This window comes from Rhinopithecus bieti, unplaced genomic scaffold (genome assembly GCF_001698545.2).
Source record: "Rhinopithecus bieti isolate Rb0 unplaced genomic scaffold, ASM169854v2 scaffold_10088, whole genome shotgun sequence".
Taxonomy (NCBI): domain Eukaryota; kingdom Metazoa; phylum Chordata; class Mammalia; order Primates; family Cercopithecidae; genus Rhinopithecus; species Rhinopithecus bieti.
This window is the reverse complement of record NW_016806409.1, coordinates 516,159-532,713: the sequence shown is the minus strand read 5'-3', so window position 1 is coordinate 532,713 and position 16,555 is coordinate 516,159. Positions and strand designations below refer to the sequence as shown.

At 40.3% G+C, this 16,555-nt stretch overlaps 1 protein-coding gene across 5 annotated transcripts in view; it reads left to right on the top strand.

Moving 5' to 3' along the window:
- The window catches only part of GPATCH8 (G-patch domain containing 8), a 115,534-nt gene that overhangs the window by 81,799 nt on the left and 17,180 nt on the right, over positions 1–16,555 (top strand). For all 5 annotated transcript variants that reach the window (XM_017876071.1, XM_017876070.1, XM_017876074.1 and 2 more), the window contains one exon: positions 5,267–5,410. In XM_017876071.1, coding sequence (XP_017731560.1) covers positions 5,267–5,410 — 144 coding nt within the window. The remainder of the gene's footprint in view (positions 1–5,266; positions 5,411–16,555) is intronic.

The window sequence follows — 16,555 nt, the reverse complement described above, 5'->3', positions numbered from 1 at the left end:
GGTGGGTGGGTAAGTGGGTGGGTTGGTTATTTGGTTGGTTTTGAGACAGTCTTGCTCTGTCGCCCAGGCTGAAGTGCAGTGGCACAACGGCTCACTGAAACCTCTGCCTCCCAGATTCAAGCAATTCTCATGCCTCAGCTACCCAAGTAGCTGGGATTACAGGCATGCGCCACCACGTCCAGCTAATTTTTTTTTTTTTTTAGACAGAGTCTTACTCTGTCGCTCAGGCTGGGGTGCACTGGCACGATCTCAGCTCACTGCAGCCTTCACCTCCTGAGTTCAAGCAATTCTTGTGCCTCAGCCTCCCAAGTAGCTGGGATTACAGACACGTGACACCATGCCCAGCTGGTTGTTTTTTTTTGTTTATTTGTTTTTGTTTTTGTTTCTTCCTATATTTTTAGTAGAGACGGGGTTTCACCATGTTGGCCAGGCTGGTCTCAAACTCCTGACCTCAGGTGATCCACCTGCCTTGCCCTCCCAGAGTGCTGGGATTACTGGCATGAACCACCGCCTGGCCTAGTTTTACACGTTTTTTAACTTTATATAAGTGGAATAATGTTTTCTTGTATATGTATATATATACAAGAGTTTCTCCAGAGTGTGACTTTTATTTATTTTTTTGTTTCCATTGCTGTAAGGGGTTAAACCTGTGTTCAGGGAATACACATCAGCTTAACTTCTTAAAGCAATATACTTTACCCTCTATATAATGTTGTTGTTATCCTTTTTTCTCTTAAAATTCTGCAGTTTCAGATTCATGGAAGGATCATTTAAATTTTTTTTGTTAATTCTTAGCTGTATTATACTGTGTTCATATATGTTGTGCATATTACTTCTTCATTTCTGACTTTTTTATTATGGTTTCTTCTGTAGCCTATAATGGACTTTTTGTCTGTATAAATATTCTGTGAGTACTGTTTATTTGAGACAGGATCTCACTCTGTCACCTAGGAATGCAGTGGCAGTGATCACAGCTTACTTCAGCCTTGACCTCCTGGACTCAAGCGATCCTCCCACCTGAGCCTCCCGAGCAGCTGGGGCTACAGGTGTATGCCACCACACCCAGCTAATTTTTATATATTTTTTAAAGACAGAGTTTCAAAAAAAAAAAAAAAAAAAAGACAGAGTTTCATCATGTTGCCCAGGCTGGTTTTGAACTCCTAGGCTGAAGCTGTCCACCCACGTCAACCTCCCAAAGTGCTGGGATTACAGATGTGAGCCACTATGCCTGGCCTCTACAAGTACAAGTGCTTTTTTTTTTTTCAATTGAGATGGAGTCTCGCTGTGTCACCCAGGCCAGAGTGCAATGGCGCGTACTCGGCTCATTGCAACCTCCACCACCCAGATTCAACTGATTCTTGTGCCTCAACCTCCTGAGTAGCTGGGATTACTGGTGCCCACCACCATGCCTGGCTGATTTTTGTATTTTTAGTAGAGACGGGGTTTAATCACATTGGTCAGGCTGGTCTCAAACTCCTGACCACAGGTGATCCACCCGCCTCGGCCTCCCAAAGTGCTGGGATTACAGGAGTGAGCCACCGTGCCCGGCCTACGAGTACTTTTTGAAGGACTTCCTCAGCCTTCCAAGTAACTGGGACTACAGGCGTACACCACCACGCCTAGCTAATTTTTTGTATTTTTGGTAAAGATGGGGTTTCGCCATGTTGCCCAGGCTGGTTTCAAACTCTTGAGCTCAGTCGATCTGCCTGCCTTGTCCTCCCAAGGTGCTGGAATTACAGACATGAGCTACCACGCCTGGCCTATTTTATTTTTTAAGTTATTTTGTGGTCTCAAAGTGGGAAGTAAATGGATGGATGGATGGATGGATGGATGGATGGATGGATGGATGGATGAGTGGGTGGATGGATGGATGGATGGATATAGGATGGATTATATTTGTGTTGTTCTAGTTACCTTTATAACTTAATAAAATTATCCGTGTTTAAGTGTCCGTTATTTTCATACTGTAAGCAATAAAAATCTAACTTGTTTTCTCTTCTTTCCTCTTCCATTTTAAAAACTCTATCATATAATATTAATAAGTAAAATAGCCATTCTTAGTATGTGACTTCATACCATTTAATATAATATATTATGTACAATACTTCTATTACTTGATAATTTTCATGTTTTGTAAAGTTCTTTTAACTTCTATTGAGTTTGCAGCAATAAGCAAACTCAAATTCCTATTTACTTCTGCTTGCCCACCCAGTTTTTTATTATTCGTATCATTTCTATTTTCTGACAGCATATAACATACATAGTTATATGCATATGCTATAGTTATATATATATATACTTTAGTAGCCCTGTTTCTTTTAATCTTAGTTATAGGAGTAAATGGTTTTGAACCAGTCTGCCAGTTCTTTTGCTGAGTTTTTTCTATGATTTCTGAAGTTTGTACCTTATTAACTTATTTAAACATAGTTGTGCAAACAGTATTTCTTGAATTATTTATATACATATGTATTTTATATAAACATAAGCCTATAAAAATAATTTACATCCAGCCTGGGCACCATGATGAAACCCTGTCTCTACGAAAAAATACAAATATTAGCCAGGCACGGTGGCATGCCTCTATGGTCCTAGCAACTCAGAAGGCCAAGGTGGGAGGATTAATTGAGCCCAGGAGATCAAAGCTCCTGTGAACTCTAATTGCACTCCAGTCTGGCCAATAGAGCAAGACGCTGTCTCAAAAAAATAAGAATAGTAATATTAATTTAGGCAATTACAACTTATAATTATCAACTTATGTATATGTGTGTATATATGTACACATACATATAACTCCATATATACATGTGTATATCCCCTATATTTGAAAGATACATATAAAATCCTAAGTTAATTATTTCCTTAGATATAGTATTTATTGCACCACTGTCTTCTGGAATTAGAGAGAGAGAGAGAGAGAGAGTGTGTGTGTGTGTGTGTGTGTGTGTTGTTGTTGTTGAAGAGATCAAAGGCTGGCCTGATCTTCCCCTCCTTGATTGTTTTTGCATAGCTGCTGAAAGGAGTCTGTCTTTAAGATTCAATAACTTTACTACACTATTGATTGTCACTGACTGTTCTGGGACCATTTTCATTGTCACACTGTGTGCCCTTTCTTGTCCTGTGTAGTTGAGTGGATCTTCCTTTAGTGAGCATGTGTTGATAGCCTTTTTTTTTCTTTTTTTGAGACAAGTTCTCACTCTGTCACCTAGGTTGGAGTGAAGTGGCGCAATCTTGGCTCACTGCAACCTCCACCTCCCAGTCTCAAGTGATCCTCCCACCTCAGCCTTTCAAGTAGCTGGGACCGAAGGCAAATGACACCATGCTCGGCTAATGTTTTGTATTTTTGATAGAGCCGGGGTTTCACTATGTTGCTCAGGCTGGTCTTGAACTCCTTAGCTCTAGCCATCTACCTGCCTCGGCCTCCCAAAGTGCTGGGACTACAGGCATGAGTCACCACACCCGGCCTCAGCCTTTTCTTAGATCTGCCACAATTGGGCAGAATTTTTTGCTTTTCTCTATGTGCATTCTTTGTACTGCGTGTTTCCCCATCCCCGCTAACCCAAGTTCATCCCTTTGTCCTTCGCAGATCTCAGAAATTCTTGATGAGTGCAAGAGATGTAGGTATATTCACTTCAGAGGATCCTTTTATGTACAGGATACGTGTTTTACTATTTTCTGAAATTGCCACCTTTGGCTTTTTTGATATTGCTTAACTTTGCCTTGTGTGGCTTCTACTACATTTCCCTCATTCGGATTCTATAAAGAGCTTAACTTTCCTTCTGCATGTTTTTCATTCTCCAGATCATACCTGTTGCCCAGTTCTTCTGAATGCTGTTGGTCGGGTTTTTTTAATTCATAATTTTGTTTTTATAATACCCAAGAAGAAAATCAAAGCTGTTTACCTATACTGCTACATTCATACCAGGAACTGTAGTTTTGTTGCTTAAATTTGCAGCCACATGTGGTGGCTGACACCTGTAATGTCAGCACTTTGGGAAGCCAAGGTGGGAGGATCACTTGAGCCCAGGAGTTCGTGACCAGCTTTGACAGCATAGTGAGACCTCATCTCTACAAAAAATACAAAAGTTAGCTAGGTTTGCTGGTAAACGTCCAGATACTTGGGAGGCTGAGGTGGGAAGATTGCTTGGGTCCAGTAGGTGGAAACCGCAGTGAGCTATGAACTGCACTGCACTCTAGCCTGGGCAAAAAAGCCACAAGTTGTTTAACAGCCAGACAACATGAAACTGTCCGGAACTCTCAAAGAAAATTAATGTGAAGGATTAGATAGAGCAAAAATACCAATGTGCTAGACATACTCACTTTTCAGTTTTAATAAGTCTATCCAAATTAGTTCAATACTGCCACTCCAGAAAATACAACCTTTTTTGCTTACTGATTAAGTAGCTCTTGTGGGAGATGATAGAGCTGCTTTGAAACTGTAGATACAGTCTTTGAGATAAGACTTATCTTTTTTAGGTCAATCTGCTAGAAGGAGTTGCTCATTCTGAAAGTAATGCACCTACCCTGCTCTAAAAGTCAAGCAAGTAGTCACTTAGCATTCCTCTCCCTTTCTCATCCTTCTGTGCGACATTAGCAAATGAATATACTCAACTTGCTTTGAGGTATCTTTTAATTTTTTTCTTTTTGAGATGTCTTTTGATATCTAGTTTTTAAGTGAAACTGCTGAGGCAAATTGGATTGCCTTTTAGTCAGTCACACAGTTTTTTGTTGTTGTTGTTTTTCTCCAAACGCCTCTCACTTGTAAGAGTCCTACAGTTTTAAATCTCGCTAAGACTAGCAGATAACACATATCTGTGGGTTGGCTTTCCAAGCAGTGCAGCTTATATGTAGAATGACCATAGAATATTTAACTCCATCATTGGCTACAGACTCAGGTACTGCTTTTTGCCTTAGTGTCTAAAAACTAGAATATTAATACAGGTTTTGTATCCCTTATCCAAAATGCTTGAGACCAAAGGTATTTCAGATTTCAGACTTTTTGGGAGTTTTGGAATATTTGCATTACACTTAATCAGTTGAGCATCCTTAGTCCTTTTAAACATTTGTTTATTTGAAGACAATTGTTAGTACGATGACACACGAATTACCCACCAAAGTACCACTTGTGTTTCATCCAGCTTTTACTGGTACCACTAAATATTATGAAAAGCCCTTTTTTGTCTTCTCAGATGACTGTTTTCTTTATAACATTCACTTAAAGTTTTACCAAGTTCATTTTTTGTTTCTTTGTATTTCGTGGTTCTTGCAGGATTATGTTGACAAAGAGAAGGCAATTGCCAAAGCCTTGGAAGACCTCAGAGCCAACTTTTACTGTGAACTCTGTGATAAGCAATATCAGAAACATCAGGAATTCGATAACCATATCAACTCCTATGATCATGCACACAAGCAGGTGAGTTGTAGTTACTTGCAAACAGAAGAAGGTACCTATCTGTTGTTACAACAATTGAGTTTTATGAGTATACCCCCAAAAACTTGGTGTCTGTAATTTCTTGTGTCTGCCAATCTTTATGTGCAGTCATCCACCACACTTTATTTTTTCAGTGGCAGAAATCCTGGCATAGACACCCCCTCCAGCCCACCACTCCCACATATACACTATTTGACGAATTGTGTTTTGTAAATCTTATATATAATGTTTTTGCCTTTTATTAATTTATAAGTTTTTATTTAATTTTGTAATTCAGCTGAGGGTCACTGGGAGCTTTGTTTCCATTTCTTCTCTTTTCCTAACATGTTAAACTTTGAAGAGTTATTCAGCAGAATGTGTTATTTTCAATTTCCCTGTTTATTGGCTACTATTTTCTATTATTAAGTCATTTTGTTAATTCAGTATACCTTGGAAGTTAGATAAATTTTGAGAAGGAAAATAAAATTAGATGCTCTCTTAACTTTAACAAAAACTCTGATGATGCATGTTGAAGAGCTGATAAATGAATTACACTTTCTTTGCAGTCTTCGCCCCCCGGCTGCCACCTCATCATTTTAGAAGAGAAAATTGTACTTAACTAGTTACTGGTGTACAGAAGAAGGCAAAACCCTGGGAGAGTTTAGAAGGGAAAAATAAATTGTTACACCTATAGGACAGTTCTGGCTTATTAAAGAATTTCAAGCCGTTTGATCTTGGGTGACTTTAACATAACTACTAGGTCTTTGGGGGGTGCAATAGTTGTATTTGTTAAACTTGTAAATATATGAACATTGGAATGATATCTCTTAAGCTGGACTTGTTGAACTAAGATTTTTTTTAACCTTCATCTTCCAGCCACCCATAAGATTTCAGTGCACAGGTAAAAGGCAATCTTTGACCAAGTCTTATTCTTCCTAGAACGGGGAGAAATTGTAAGCTGGTTGTGGTATTATATTTTTTTTGGAACAGTCTCCCACATTTAGCCATACCTAACCAATTTAAGATTCTTCCACTAATGGACTTATATTCAAGATGGCTTTTCAACTCACTACACACCTTTGGACATTTTTTTTTTTTTTTTTTTTTTTTTTTTGAGACAGAGTTTTGCTCTTTCGCCCACGCTGGAATGCAGTGGGATTACAGGTGTGAGCCACCACTCCTGGCCGTGAATGTTCTCTTAATATATTGTCAGCTTTGCTTGATTCGAAGAAGAGAAATTTACAGAGCATATATATATATATATAGACAAGCTGTATTGGCAGTTACTGTTTTACTCTTTCAAAGACTTGTTTTTCAGGAAAGAAAAGTACAGCAGTGAATACTTCTCTCCAGGACCTTTTCCAGTTTTTCAATCTATTTATAATTTAAAAATTTCAGGCCAGGCACGGCTGTTCACCTGTAATCGCAGCACTTTGCAAAGCCAGGGCAGGAGGATCACTTGACCCCAGGAGTTCGGGACCACCCTGAGTAATGTACAAGACCTGCCCCCCAATCTAAGCTAATTACAAAAAATGTAATTAGCTGGGTGTGGTGGCACATGTCTGTGATCCCAGCTACTCCGGAGGCTGAGGTGTTAGAATGGCTTGAGCCCAAGAGTTTGAGGTTACAGTGAGCCATGATCATGCCACTGCACTTCACACTGGGCAACAGAGCAAGACCTTGTCTCAAAAAAACAAAATAAATAAAAAACTCTTTCAGGTTATTTTTATTTAATTAAGACATTTAGTATCTAAGTATATACCCAAGTTTTGGTGCTCTTGAGAATTTTTTCAATCAAGAAATATCTGATGTATTAACAGAAAAGATACTTTAGGCAGAAAAAGGACATTTAGAAAGGTTAGGCCAGGTGCAGTGGCTCACGCCTGTAATCCCAGCACTTTGGGAGGCCGGGGTGGACAGAATCACATGAGGCCAGTTCTAGACTAGCCCGACCAACATAGCAAAACCCTGTCTACAAAAATTAGCTGGACATGGTGGTACACACCTGTAATCCCAGCTACTTTGGGGTTCGAGGCACGAGAATTGCCTGAACCTGGGAGGCGGATTTTGCGGTGAAGCAAGATCATGCCACTGCACTCCAGCCTGGGTGACAGAGCAGGACCCTGTCTCAAAAAAAAAAAAAAAAAAAAGCAAGAAAGGATACACACTAGTTGATGACTTCAGAGTCAAGTTTTAACTAGAAAAAAGTCCAGGTGCGGTGGCTCGCACCTGTAATCCCAACACTTTGGGAAGCTGAGGTAGAGTTCACCTGAGGTCAGGAGTTCGAGACGAGCCTGGCCAACATGGCGAAACCCTGTCTCCACTGAAAATACAAAAAACTTAGCAGGGCATCTTGGCAGGCACCTGTAATCCCAGCTACTCAGGAGACTGAGGCAAGAGAATCACTTGAACCCAGGAGGCAGGGGTTACAGTGAGCCGAGATCATGCCACTGTACTCCAGCCTGGGTGGCAGAGCGAGACTCCGTCTCAAAAAAAGAAAAAAAAAAGGTTTTTTTTGTTCGTTTTTCTTGAGATGGAGTTTCACTCTTGTTGCCCAGGCTGAAGTGCAATGGCGCGATCTCGGCTCACTGCAACCTCTGCCTCCCAGGTTCAGGTGATTCTCCTGCCTCAGTCCCCAAGTAGCTGGAATTACAGGCATGCGCCACCACGCCTGGCTAATTTTGTAACGAAAAGAAAGTTTTAACTAGAAAAAAATAGGCCAGGAGTGGTGGCTCGTGCACTATAATGCCAGCACTTTGGAAGTCCAAGGAGGCCAGATCAGTTGAGGTCAGGAGTTCAAGACCAGCCTGTCCAACTTGGTGAAACCCCATCTCTACTAAAAATACAAAAAAATTAGCCAGGTGTGGTGGCATGTGCCTGTAGTCCCAGCTACTCGAGGCAGGAGAATTGCTTGAGTCCGGGAGGCGGAGGCTGTAGTGAGCCGAGATGGCGCCACTGCACTCCAGTCTAAGTGACAGAGCAAGACTCCATCTCAAAAATAAAGAAAAAAGTAAACCAGGAAAAAGTATAATTCAAATTTGAATAACGTATAGACTTGCCTTTTGAGGGAAAAAAACTAAAGCAAAACAGATTTACAATGTAATAAAATTCTTATTGACAACATTAATGTGATATATGATGATGTTTTAGTGACACTGTCCTCAACCTGAATGTAGTAGAAATTGTTACATCTTTGGTTCATTTGAATTTGACATGTTTATTCTCCTGCACACCTTGTGTTACCTCAGCTCTCCCACCACTTTTCTCTATTGCATTCGCTCTCAAACTAGGGAGATTTTGTCACTCTGGAGGCACTTGGCAAAGTCTCTGTACATTTTTGGTTGTCCCAATAAGGGTGTGATACTACTGGCATCTAGTAGGTAGAGGCCAGCGATGCTGGTAACATCTTACAATGCACAGGAAAGACCCTTGAAACAAAGAGGCAAAATGGCAGTTAATAGTGCTGTGGTTGAAAACCCTGTTCCATCAGAATTAATTAAAAACTTTTGTGTATATATATGATATTGTGGTATCATTTAACCTTAGTACAAATAAATTATTGTCATTTTACGTCCCCAGTTATATTGTAAACATTTATAAAGTGCTCACCTAGATGATCCAGAATATTCACTTATTACTCTTTTTTATAGTATCATCAAAATAAAAATACAAAATTAAGGGTTACCCATGGAGAACTCATGGACTGCCTATTCACTAATACAGAATATATATCTATGAACCCTGGTCTAGGAAAAATCTTTAGCTGGTATGATGAATGAATGCATGTGAGTTTATTTCTTCATCTTAATCAAAAGCTCATCTTATGTATTTAAAAAACCCATGTAGTACAAGTTTGGTTTTTGTTTTCTGTTTTGGTGAAATGTTCTTCATTTGCTTGAAAGGTAGGCTTTTTCACCTTTCTTCATACTGCTGTTGTAATACAAACAGTAGGATCTCAAAACAGAATGCTGTAAATACATAAACAAAAGAAGCACAGCACTAAATTTTTCATAGTTCGTCTCTTCCCTGAACTTGGAATGTCTGAGAAACCCACTGGGTGCAGCGGCTGATGCCTGTAATCCCAGTTGAGGCTGAGGCAAGAAGATCTCTTGAGGCCAGGAGTTCAAGGCTGCAGTGAGCTATGATTGTGTCACTGCACACCAGCCTAGGTGACAGAGTAAGACTCTGTCTCTCTTAAAAAAAAAAAAAAAAAAAATTAAATACCCGGATGTGGTGACAACGCACATGTAGTGTAAGTCCCAGCTACTTGTGAGGCTGAGGCAGGAGGGTCGCTTGAGCCCAGGAGTTTGAGGCTGCAGTGAGCTGTGATCATGCCACTATACCCTAGCCTGGGTGATAGAGCAAGACCCTGTCTCAGAGAATTAAAAAAAAAAGAATTTCTAAGGAATCTTTAATTGACCTTGGTACAACACAGCCAAATAACCCCTAACAGGAGGAAGGACATATTTTTCATTCCTCTTTGATGGACATGAACTTAACATACAAATGGACCTACCATTTTTCCAAATTCATGCTCTAAAATCATAAAGACACCCTGTCTTGTCTTCCAGGAAGGCACACAGGATTATTATGAATCTGAGATAATAGGTAAGTACTTTCAACCCTGTATTAGCAACCCCTAGTTTACATCTTCTATCAGATTTTCACCATTAATATTTTCAGAGAAATAATATATTATGTTAGTAGTAAACTATAGTAGAGGCAGGATCCTAAACATATCCTTCCCTTTAATAAGCACAGATAATCTCTCCAAAAGGAGCTATATGGTCACCTTCATTCAAAGTTTGGGTTGTTTGTTTCCTGACAGGATGCTGGAGTATTATGTGCCTCTTTCTCCACTAGTTTTTCTCAGATTTTCCAAGATTTTATAAAGAGTCATTAACACAAAAATATTAAGACCCAACTTAATCTTCAGAGATACAGAAGCTGATTAGGTATTTTGGCTTTTTTCAGTAGTTTAACCCTAGTTTTCAAGTGATCGATGTTAATACATTTTGAAATCTCTACATTTTGAAATCTCTCAGAGTAGGCCTTTCCATTTCTGAAGAAACCCAATGTATGATTTCTTTTTATATGAGTTAATTCTGATACACCTGAATGCTCAATAGACATTAGCACTGATTAGCCAGGTGCCATGACTCACGCCTGTAATCCCAGCACTTTGGGAGGCCGAGGTTGGCGGATCACAAGGTCAGGAGATAGAGAGCATCCTGGCTAACATGGTGAAACCCCATCTCTACCAAAAATACAAAAATTAGCTGGGCATGGCAGCACGCACCTGTAGTCCTAGCTACTGGGGAGGGAGGCTGAGACAGGAGAATTGCTTGAATCCGGGAGGTGGAGGTTGCAGTGAGCCGAGATCATGCCACTGCACTCCAGCCTGAGTGACAGAGCGAGACTCCGTCTCAAAAAAAAAAAAGACATTAGCACTGATCATCACCTGCCTTTGTTGGCTTAGTATAAGTTACAGACAAATTTGAAACTACAGATTTTTCTATCCCTACCTCCTTGCCTCCTTAATTATTTTGCATACCTTTTTTAAAAATTTGTCTGCTAATGAATATGACAGTGGAATCATTTTCTTTAGCATTTCAAGGGGCCTAAAATTCAAACTCCAAAGAATATTGTTTCCCAAAAGTAAATTAATAGCAGCACCACCTTTATAGTCAGTCCTCCCTCCCTTCCTCCCTTCCTTCCTTCCTCTTTTCTTTTCTTTTCTCTCTTTCTCTCTTTTTGGCTGCTTCCTTTGTATCTTGTTGCCTACTCAGGATTTTTCTTCCAATCTTAGCCTCCTGTTTGTGCTACTAAAGGTCCTTCTAGTACATAAGCTAGAGGTCACAAATTATCTCACAGATATATTTTATCTGGCCTTCACGTTATTAGTTTTTCCCTTTTTAATTTCAGTTGATTCCCAAATTTTAAAAATTAGATTTTACATAATTTAGGCTTTGGCTTATCTTGAAAAATTAAAATTATCAGACAACATTGGGCCTACATTTCAACATAACAGTTGACTGAAGCTGAACAGCGGCCATCTCTTTGCTCATTCTCCAACTAGCTGTGATCTCCACTTCATCTTTTCTCTTACACCAATCTGTGTGACTCATTGTGTTACCTGCCAAACTCCTGTAAACATTTGAATTTGTGACTCAGGCCTATGCTTTTCCTTCCTTCCCACACAGGTTCCCATGGCTTCTGACTGATACTGGGGAACTGGCACATTGAAAAGCTGCCTCCTTGCTAATAATCTTGGGACCAACTTCCTTGCGATTTCAATCTCTGGTTGTCTGATCCAGATTATCAAAATCTGGTACTGTAAAGCATCTTCAGAAATTATTTAGGGCACGCACAATGGCTCATACCTGTAATCCCAGCACTTCAGGAGACTGAGACGGGCAGATCACTTGAGCCCAGAAGTTCGAGACTAGCCTGGGCAACATGGCAAAACCTGGTCTCTACAAAAAAATCCCCTCAAAAATTAGCTGGATGTGGTTGCAGTTGCCTGTGGTCCCAGCTACTGGAAGGGCTGAATCTATTAATACATGATTTAGTTAACTTTGTCTAAACTGTTTGCAACTGCTTTTTGACAGGATTGACCTTATCTAAACTGTTTGCATCTGCTTTTTGACAAGATTACTTACCCTTACTTGATGGTGGTTTCGTTACACAATAACGTACATTACCAAGGAACAGAAATTTAGAGTTTTCCTCAGGAGGATCGTTTGATTGAGCCCAGGAGGTGGACATTGCCATGAGCCAAGATCGTGCCACTGCACTGAAGCCTGGGTAATATATTGAGCAAGGCCCTGTCTCAAAAAAAAAAAAAAAAAATTCCTTTAACTCTAGGATTCAATTTCTCAGTCAGAGGAAGATGCTTTTAGCCTCCCTCTTCTGCTAAAATACCTTTAGTATGAAAACTCCTATACTTTTTACATTTTCTAAAAGGACTGAAGTCTTATTTAATTCCAAGGTCTGTTTCAGTTGTGAACAAAAGCAGTAGTTCCCTGAGCTTTAAATAGCAGAACTAAAACAGATGAAGCCTCTAGCAGCCACCAGTGACTGTATTCTGATTTGTACAGAATATAATCTGTTAATACATGATTTAGTTACCTTTGTCTAAACTGTTTGCAACTGCTTTTTGATAGGATTATTTACTCTTAGTTGACTGTTTCATTACCCGGTAACATATATTACTTAAACAGCACAGTTCTCTTAAGAGATTGTGCTTTAAGAAACAACACAAGGGCCGGGCGCGGTGGCTCACGCCTGTAATCCCAGCACTTTGGGAGGCCGAGACGGGCGGATCACGAGGTCAGGAGATCGAGACCATCCTGGCTAACACGGTGAAACCCCGTCTCTACTAAAAAATACAAAAAACTAGCCAGACGTGGTGGCGGGCGCCTGCAGTCCCAGTTACTCGGGAGGCTGAGGCAGGAGAATGGTGTAAACCCAGGAGGCGGAGCTTGCAGTGAGCTGAGGATCCGGCCACTGCACTCCAGCGCTGGGGCCCAACAAGCCGGACTCTGGTCTTCAAAAAAAAAAAAAGAACAACAACAGGTTTGAAGAAAGGAGTGCATCTCAGCACTTGAACATGTTGTAGTTTTATTGTAATAACCTATAGCAGAGAGTGAAAATGTTGGGTTCAGTGGTACTTTATACCACTATTCATACCATTTTCTTGGGGTCTGTTTTGCATAATAAGAAAATTGACATCATTTGGCCAGTCTTCCAAAACTTGAGCATGTTTCGTGCCTTTTCATCTGTTAAGTCTTATGTACTCACCCCCCTCTGCTTATGTTGGGAGTAAACTTACACCCAGCAATCTCAACATAGGTAACCTTGAAAAAATCTGCTGAAGGCCAGGCGTGGTGGCTCACTCCTGTATTCCCAGCACTTTGGGAGGCCGAGGTGGGTGGTTCACGTGAGGTGAGGAGTTCGAGACCAGCCTGGCCAACATGGTGAAACCCCATCTCTACTAAAAATATTTTAAAAAATTAGCCGGGAGTGGTGGCACACGCCTGTAATCCAGCCACTTGGAGGCTGAGGCAGGAGAATTGCTTGAACCCAGCAGGCAGAGGTTGCAGTGAGCCAATATAGTGCCACTACACTCCAGCCTAGGCGACAGAGTAAGACTCTGTCTCAAAAACAACAAAAACAAAAACTGTTGAAAAAGTCCCCTTCTGCTTAGAGGAGCTGTCTGCTTTTGTGATTAGGGGTAACCCTCAAACAAATGCTTCAGGACCCTAATGTTGCCAGGTAAACCAGGCGTTCTCTTGTTATGTATTTCTAACTGTTCTTCATCTTGGCACTCAATCCCAGTTGACTAAAAATGATTCTGCCTTACTTTTGTTCTACAGTTTCAGCCTTTCTGCCCCTTACACTTAATTTATCACAGTGATGCACTGTGGTAGAGATTCTGGGATTAGACTCTTTGTTCTATTGTAGTCTGAAAAGTTAAACCAACCTAAGTAATAAGTTCTTTAGTGACAGTACTGTAAAGAGAGCTCTGAACTGGGTTGTTGCTGTGCCGTTTGCTTTGAACCCAAGCAACTCTTGTGACTTATCCGCCTTCAGATTTTACCTATGGGGCAAATCTTTGTCCCCAGATATGTTCTTGGAGTGGTATGTAAATATAGATTGAGCATCCCAAATTCAAAAAATTAAAATCCAAAATGCTCCAAAATCCAAAAGTTTTTGAATGCCAACATGACACTCAAAGGAAATGCTTATTGGAACTTTTTGGGTTTTCAGATTTGGGATGCTTAAGCAGTAAATATACAATGAAATATTCTAAAATCTAAAAAAGCCCAAGATCTAAAACACTTTCAGTTTTAAGTATTTCAAATACAGGATACTCAACCACCTGTATACTTAAAACTCATTATCTACAAAACCACAAAATTTATGTATACCATTTCATACCCACTAGGATGGCTAAAATAAAAATGATACACTATCAAAGTGTTGGAGAAGAGATCAAGAAATTGGAGGCCTCCTACATTGCTAATGAGATAGTGAAAAGATAGTGGAAAAGTTTTTGACACTTCCTCAAAACATTCAATACAAGTTACCATATTACTAGTGTATACCCAAGGGAAGTGTAAACATATGTCCACACAACAACTTGCATAAAAATGTTTATAGCAGCATTATTCATAATAGCCAAAAAGGGAAATAACCCAAATGTCCATCAGCTGGTAAATGGATAAAATGTGATACATCTGGACAGTGGAATATTATTCAGCAATAAAAAGGAAAGACTTATTGGTATATACAACATGCATGAATCTTGAAAATAGTATGCTAAGTGAAAGAAGCTGGTCACAAAAGACCCCATATTGTATTATTTATATGAAAAGTCTAGAATAAACAAATGTATAGAGACAGAAAGCAGATTAGTAGATTCCTGGGGCTAGGCAGAGAGGAAATGGTGAGTAACTGCTTATGGGTATGAGGTTTCTTTTGGGAGTAATGAAAATGTTCTAAAATTAGATAGTGGTGATAGCTGCACAATTCTAAGAATGAACTAAAACCCACTAAATTTGACACTTTAGATGTGTGAATTGGGGCCAGGAGCAGTGGCTCACGCCTGTAATCTCAACACTTTGGGAGGTCAAGGCAGGAGGATCCCTTGATCCCAGGAGTTTGAGACTATCCTGGGCAACATATGGAGATCCTGTCTCTACAAAACATAAAAATAAATTAGCCGGGCATGATGGAGTGCATCTGTAGTCCCAGCAATTTGAGAGGCTGAGGTGGGAAGGATCACTTGAGCCTGGGAGGTCGAGGCTGCAGTGAGCTCTGATTGTGCCACTGCTCTCTAGTTCTGTGACAAAGCAAAACCCTGTCTCCAAAAAAGGGGAGTGGGGTAAATTTTAGGGTATATGAATTATATCTCTAAATCATTTTTAAAACCTCATTAACCAGCTTAAGTTTTCATGGTGGTGGTGGTGATGAAAATATATACTACATATACATATGTATGTGTATATGTATATGTTCTATATATATACCTAAATGTCTTAAAGCAGGCCTACTTGGTGCTGTTAAAGAATATATACCATACTTCTAAGGCATTTTGCTGAATTCCTGAAAATAGCAAAACATGGTAATTTTATGACAAATTAATTTGATATCCAGCTGTTTGGCCTGGCCAGGCGCAGTGGCTCCTGGGATTACAGTGGGATTACACCTATAATCCCAGCACTTTGGGAAGCCAAGGCAGGCGGATCACTTGAAGTCAGGAATTTGAGACTAGCCTGGCCAACGTGACAAAACCCCATCTCTACCAAAAATTAGCCAGGCGTGGTGGCACGTGCCTGTAATCCCAGCTACCCAGGAGGCCGAGGCAGGATAATTGCTGGAACCCAGGAGGCGGAGGCTACGGTGAGCTGAGATCATACCACTGCACTCCAGGCAAAAGAGCGAGACTCTATCTCCAAAGAAAAAAGTTAGCCCGGTGTTGTGGCAGGCGCCTGTGGTCCCAGCTTTTCAGGAGGCTGAAGCAGGAGAATCACTTGAACCCAGGAGGCAGAGGTTGCAGTGAGCCAAGATCACGCCACTGCACTCCAGCCTGGGCAACAAAGTGAGGCTGTCTCAAGAAAAAAAAAGAATTTGGGCCGGGCACATTGGCTCACGCCTGTAATCCCAACACAAAAATTTAGCCGGGCATGGTGGTGGCACCTGTAATCCCAGCTACTTGAGAGGCTGAAACACGAGAATCACTTGAATGTGGGAGGCAGAGGTTGCAGTGAACTGAGATCATGCCACTGCACTCCAGGCTGGGTGACAGAGGGAGAGACTGTCTCAAAAATAAGAATAAAAATAATTTGTATTTATTTATTTTCTCTCAATTTTCACTCTCTGTAATTGGCATTAGTATCTAATTTTCTCTGTTACCAAATACTTGCCTTTTTCTTACTGAATAAAATTAATTTTCATCACTTACTAATAGGCATATGGTAAAAGAAATAATTTACATCTAATGTTCAGTAACGTGGCTTTTCCTAACCATTCATCTATAATCTTCCTTTGCTGGGTAGTTTAATACTGAAACATTCTATATTCTCTCCTGGTCTTTTTTCTCACCCACCACCTGGTGATATCTTCTTGGGTGATCTCATCCAT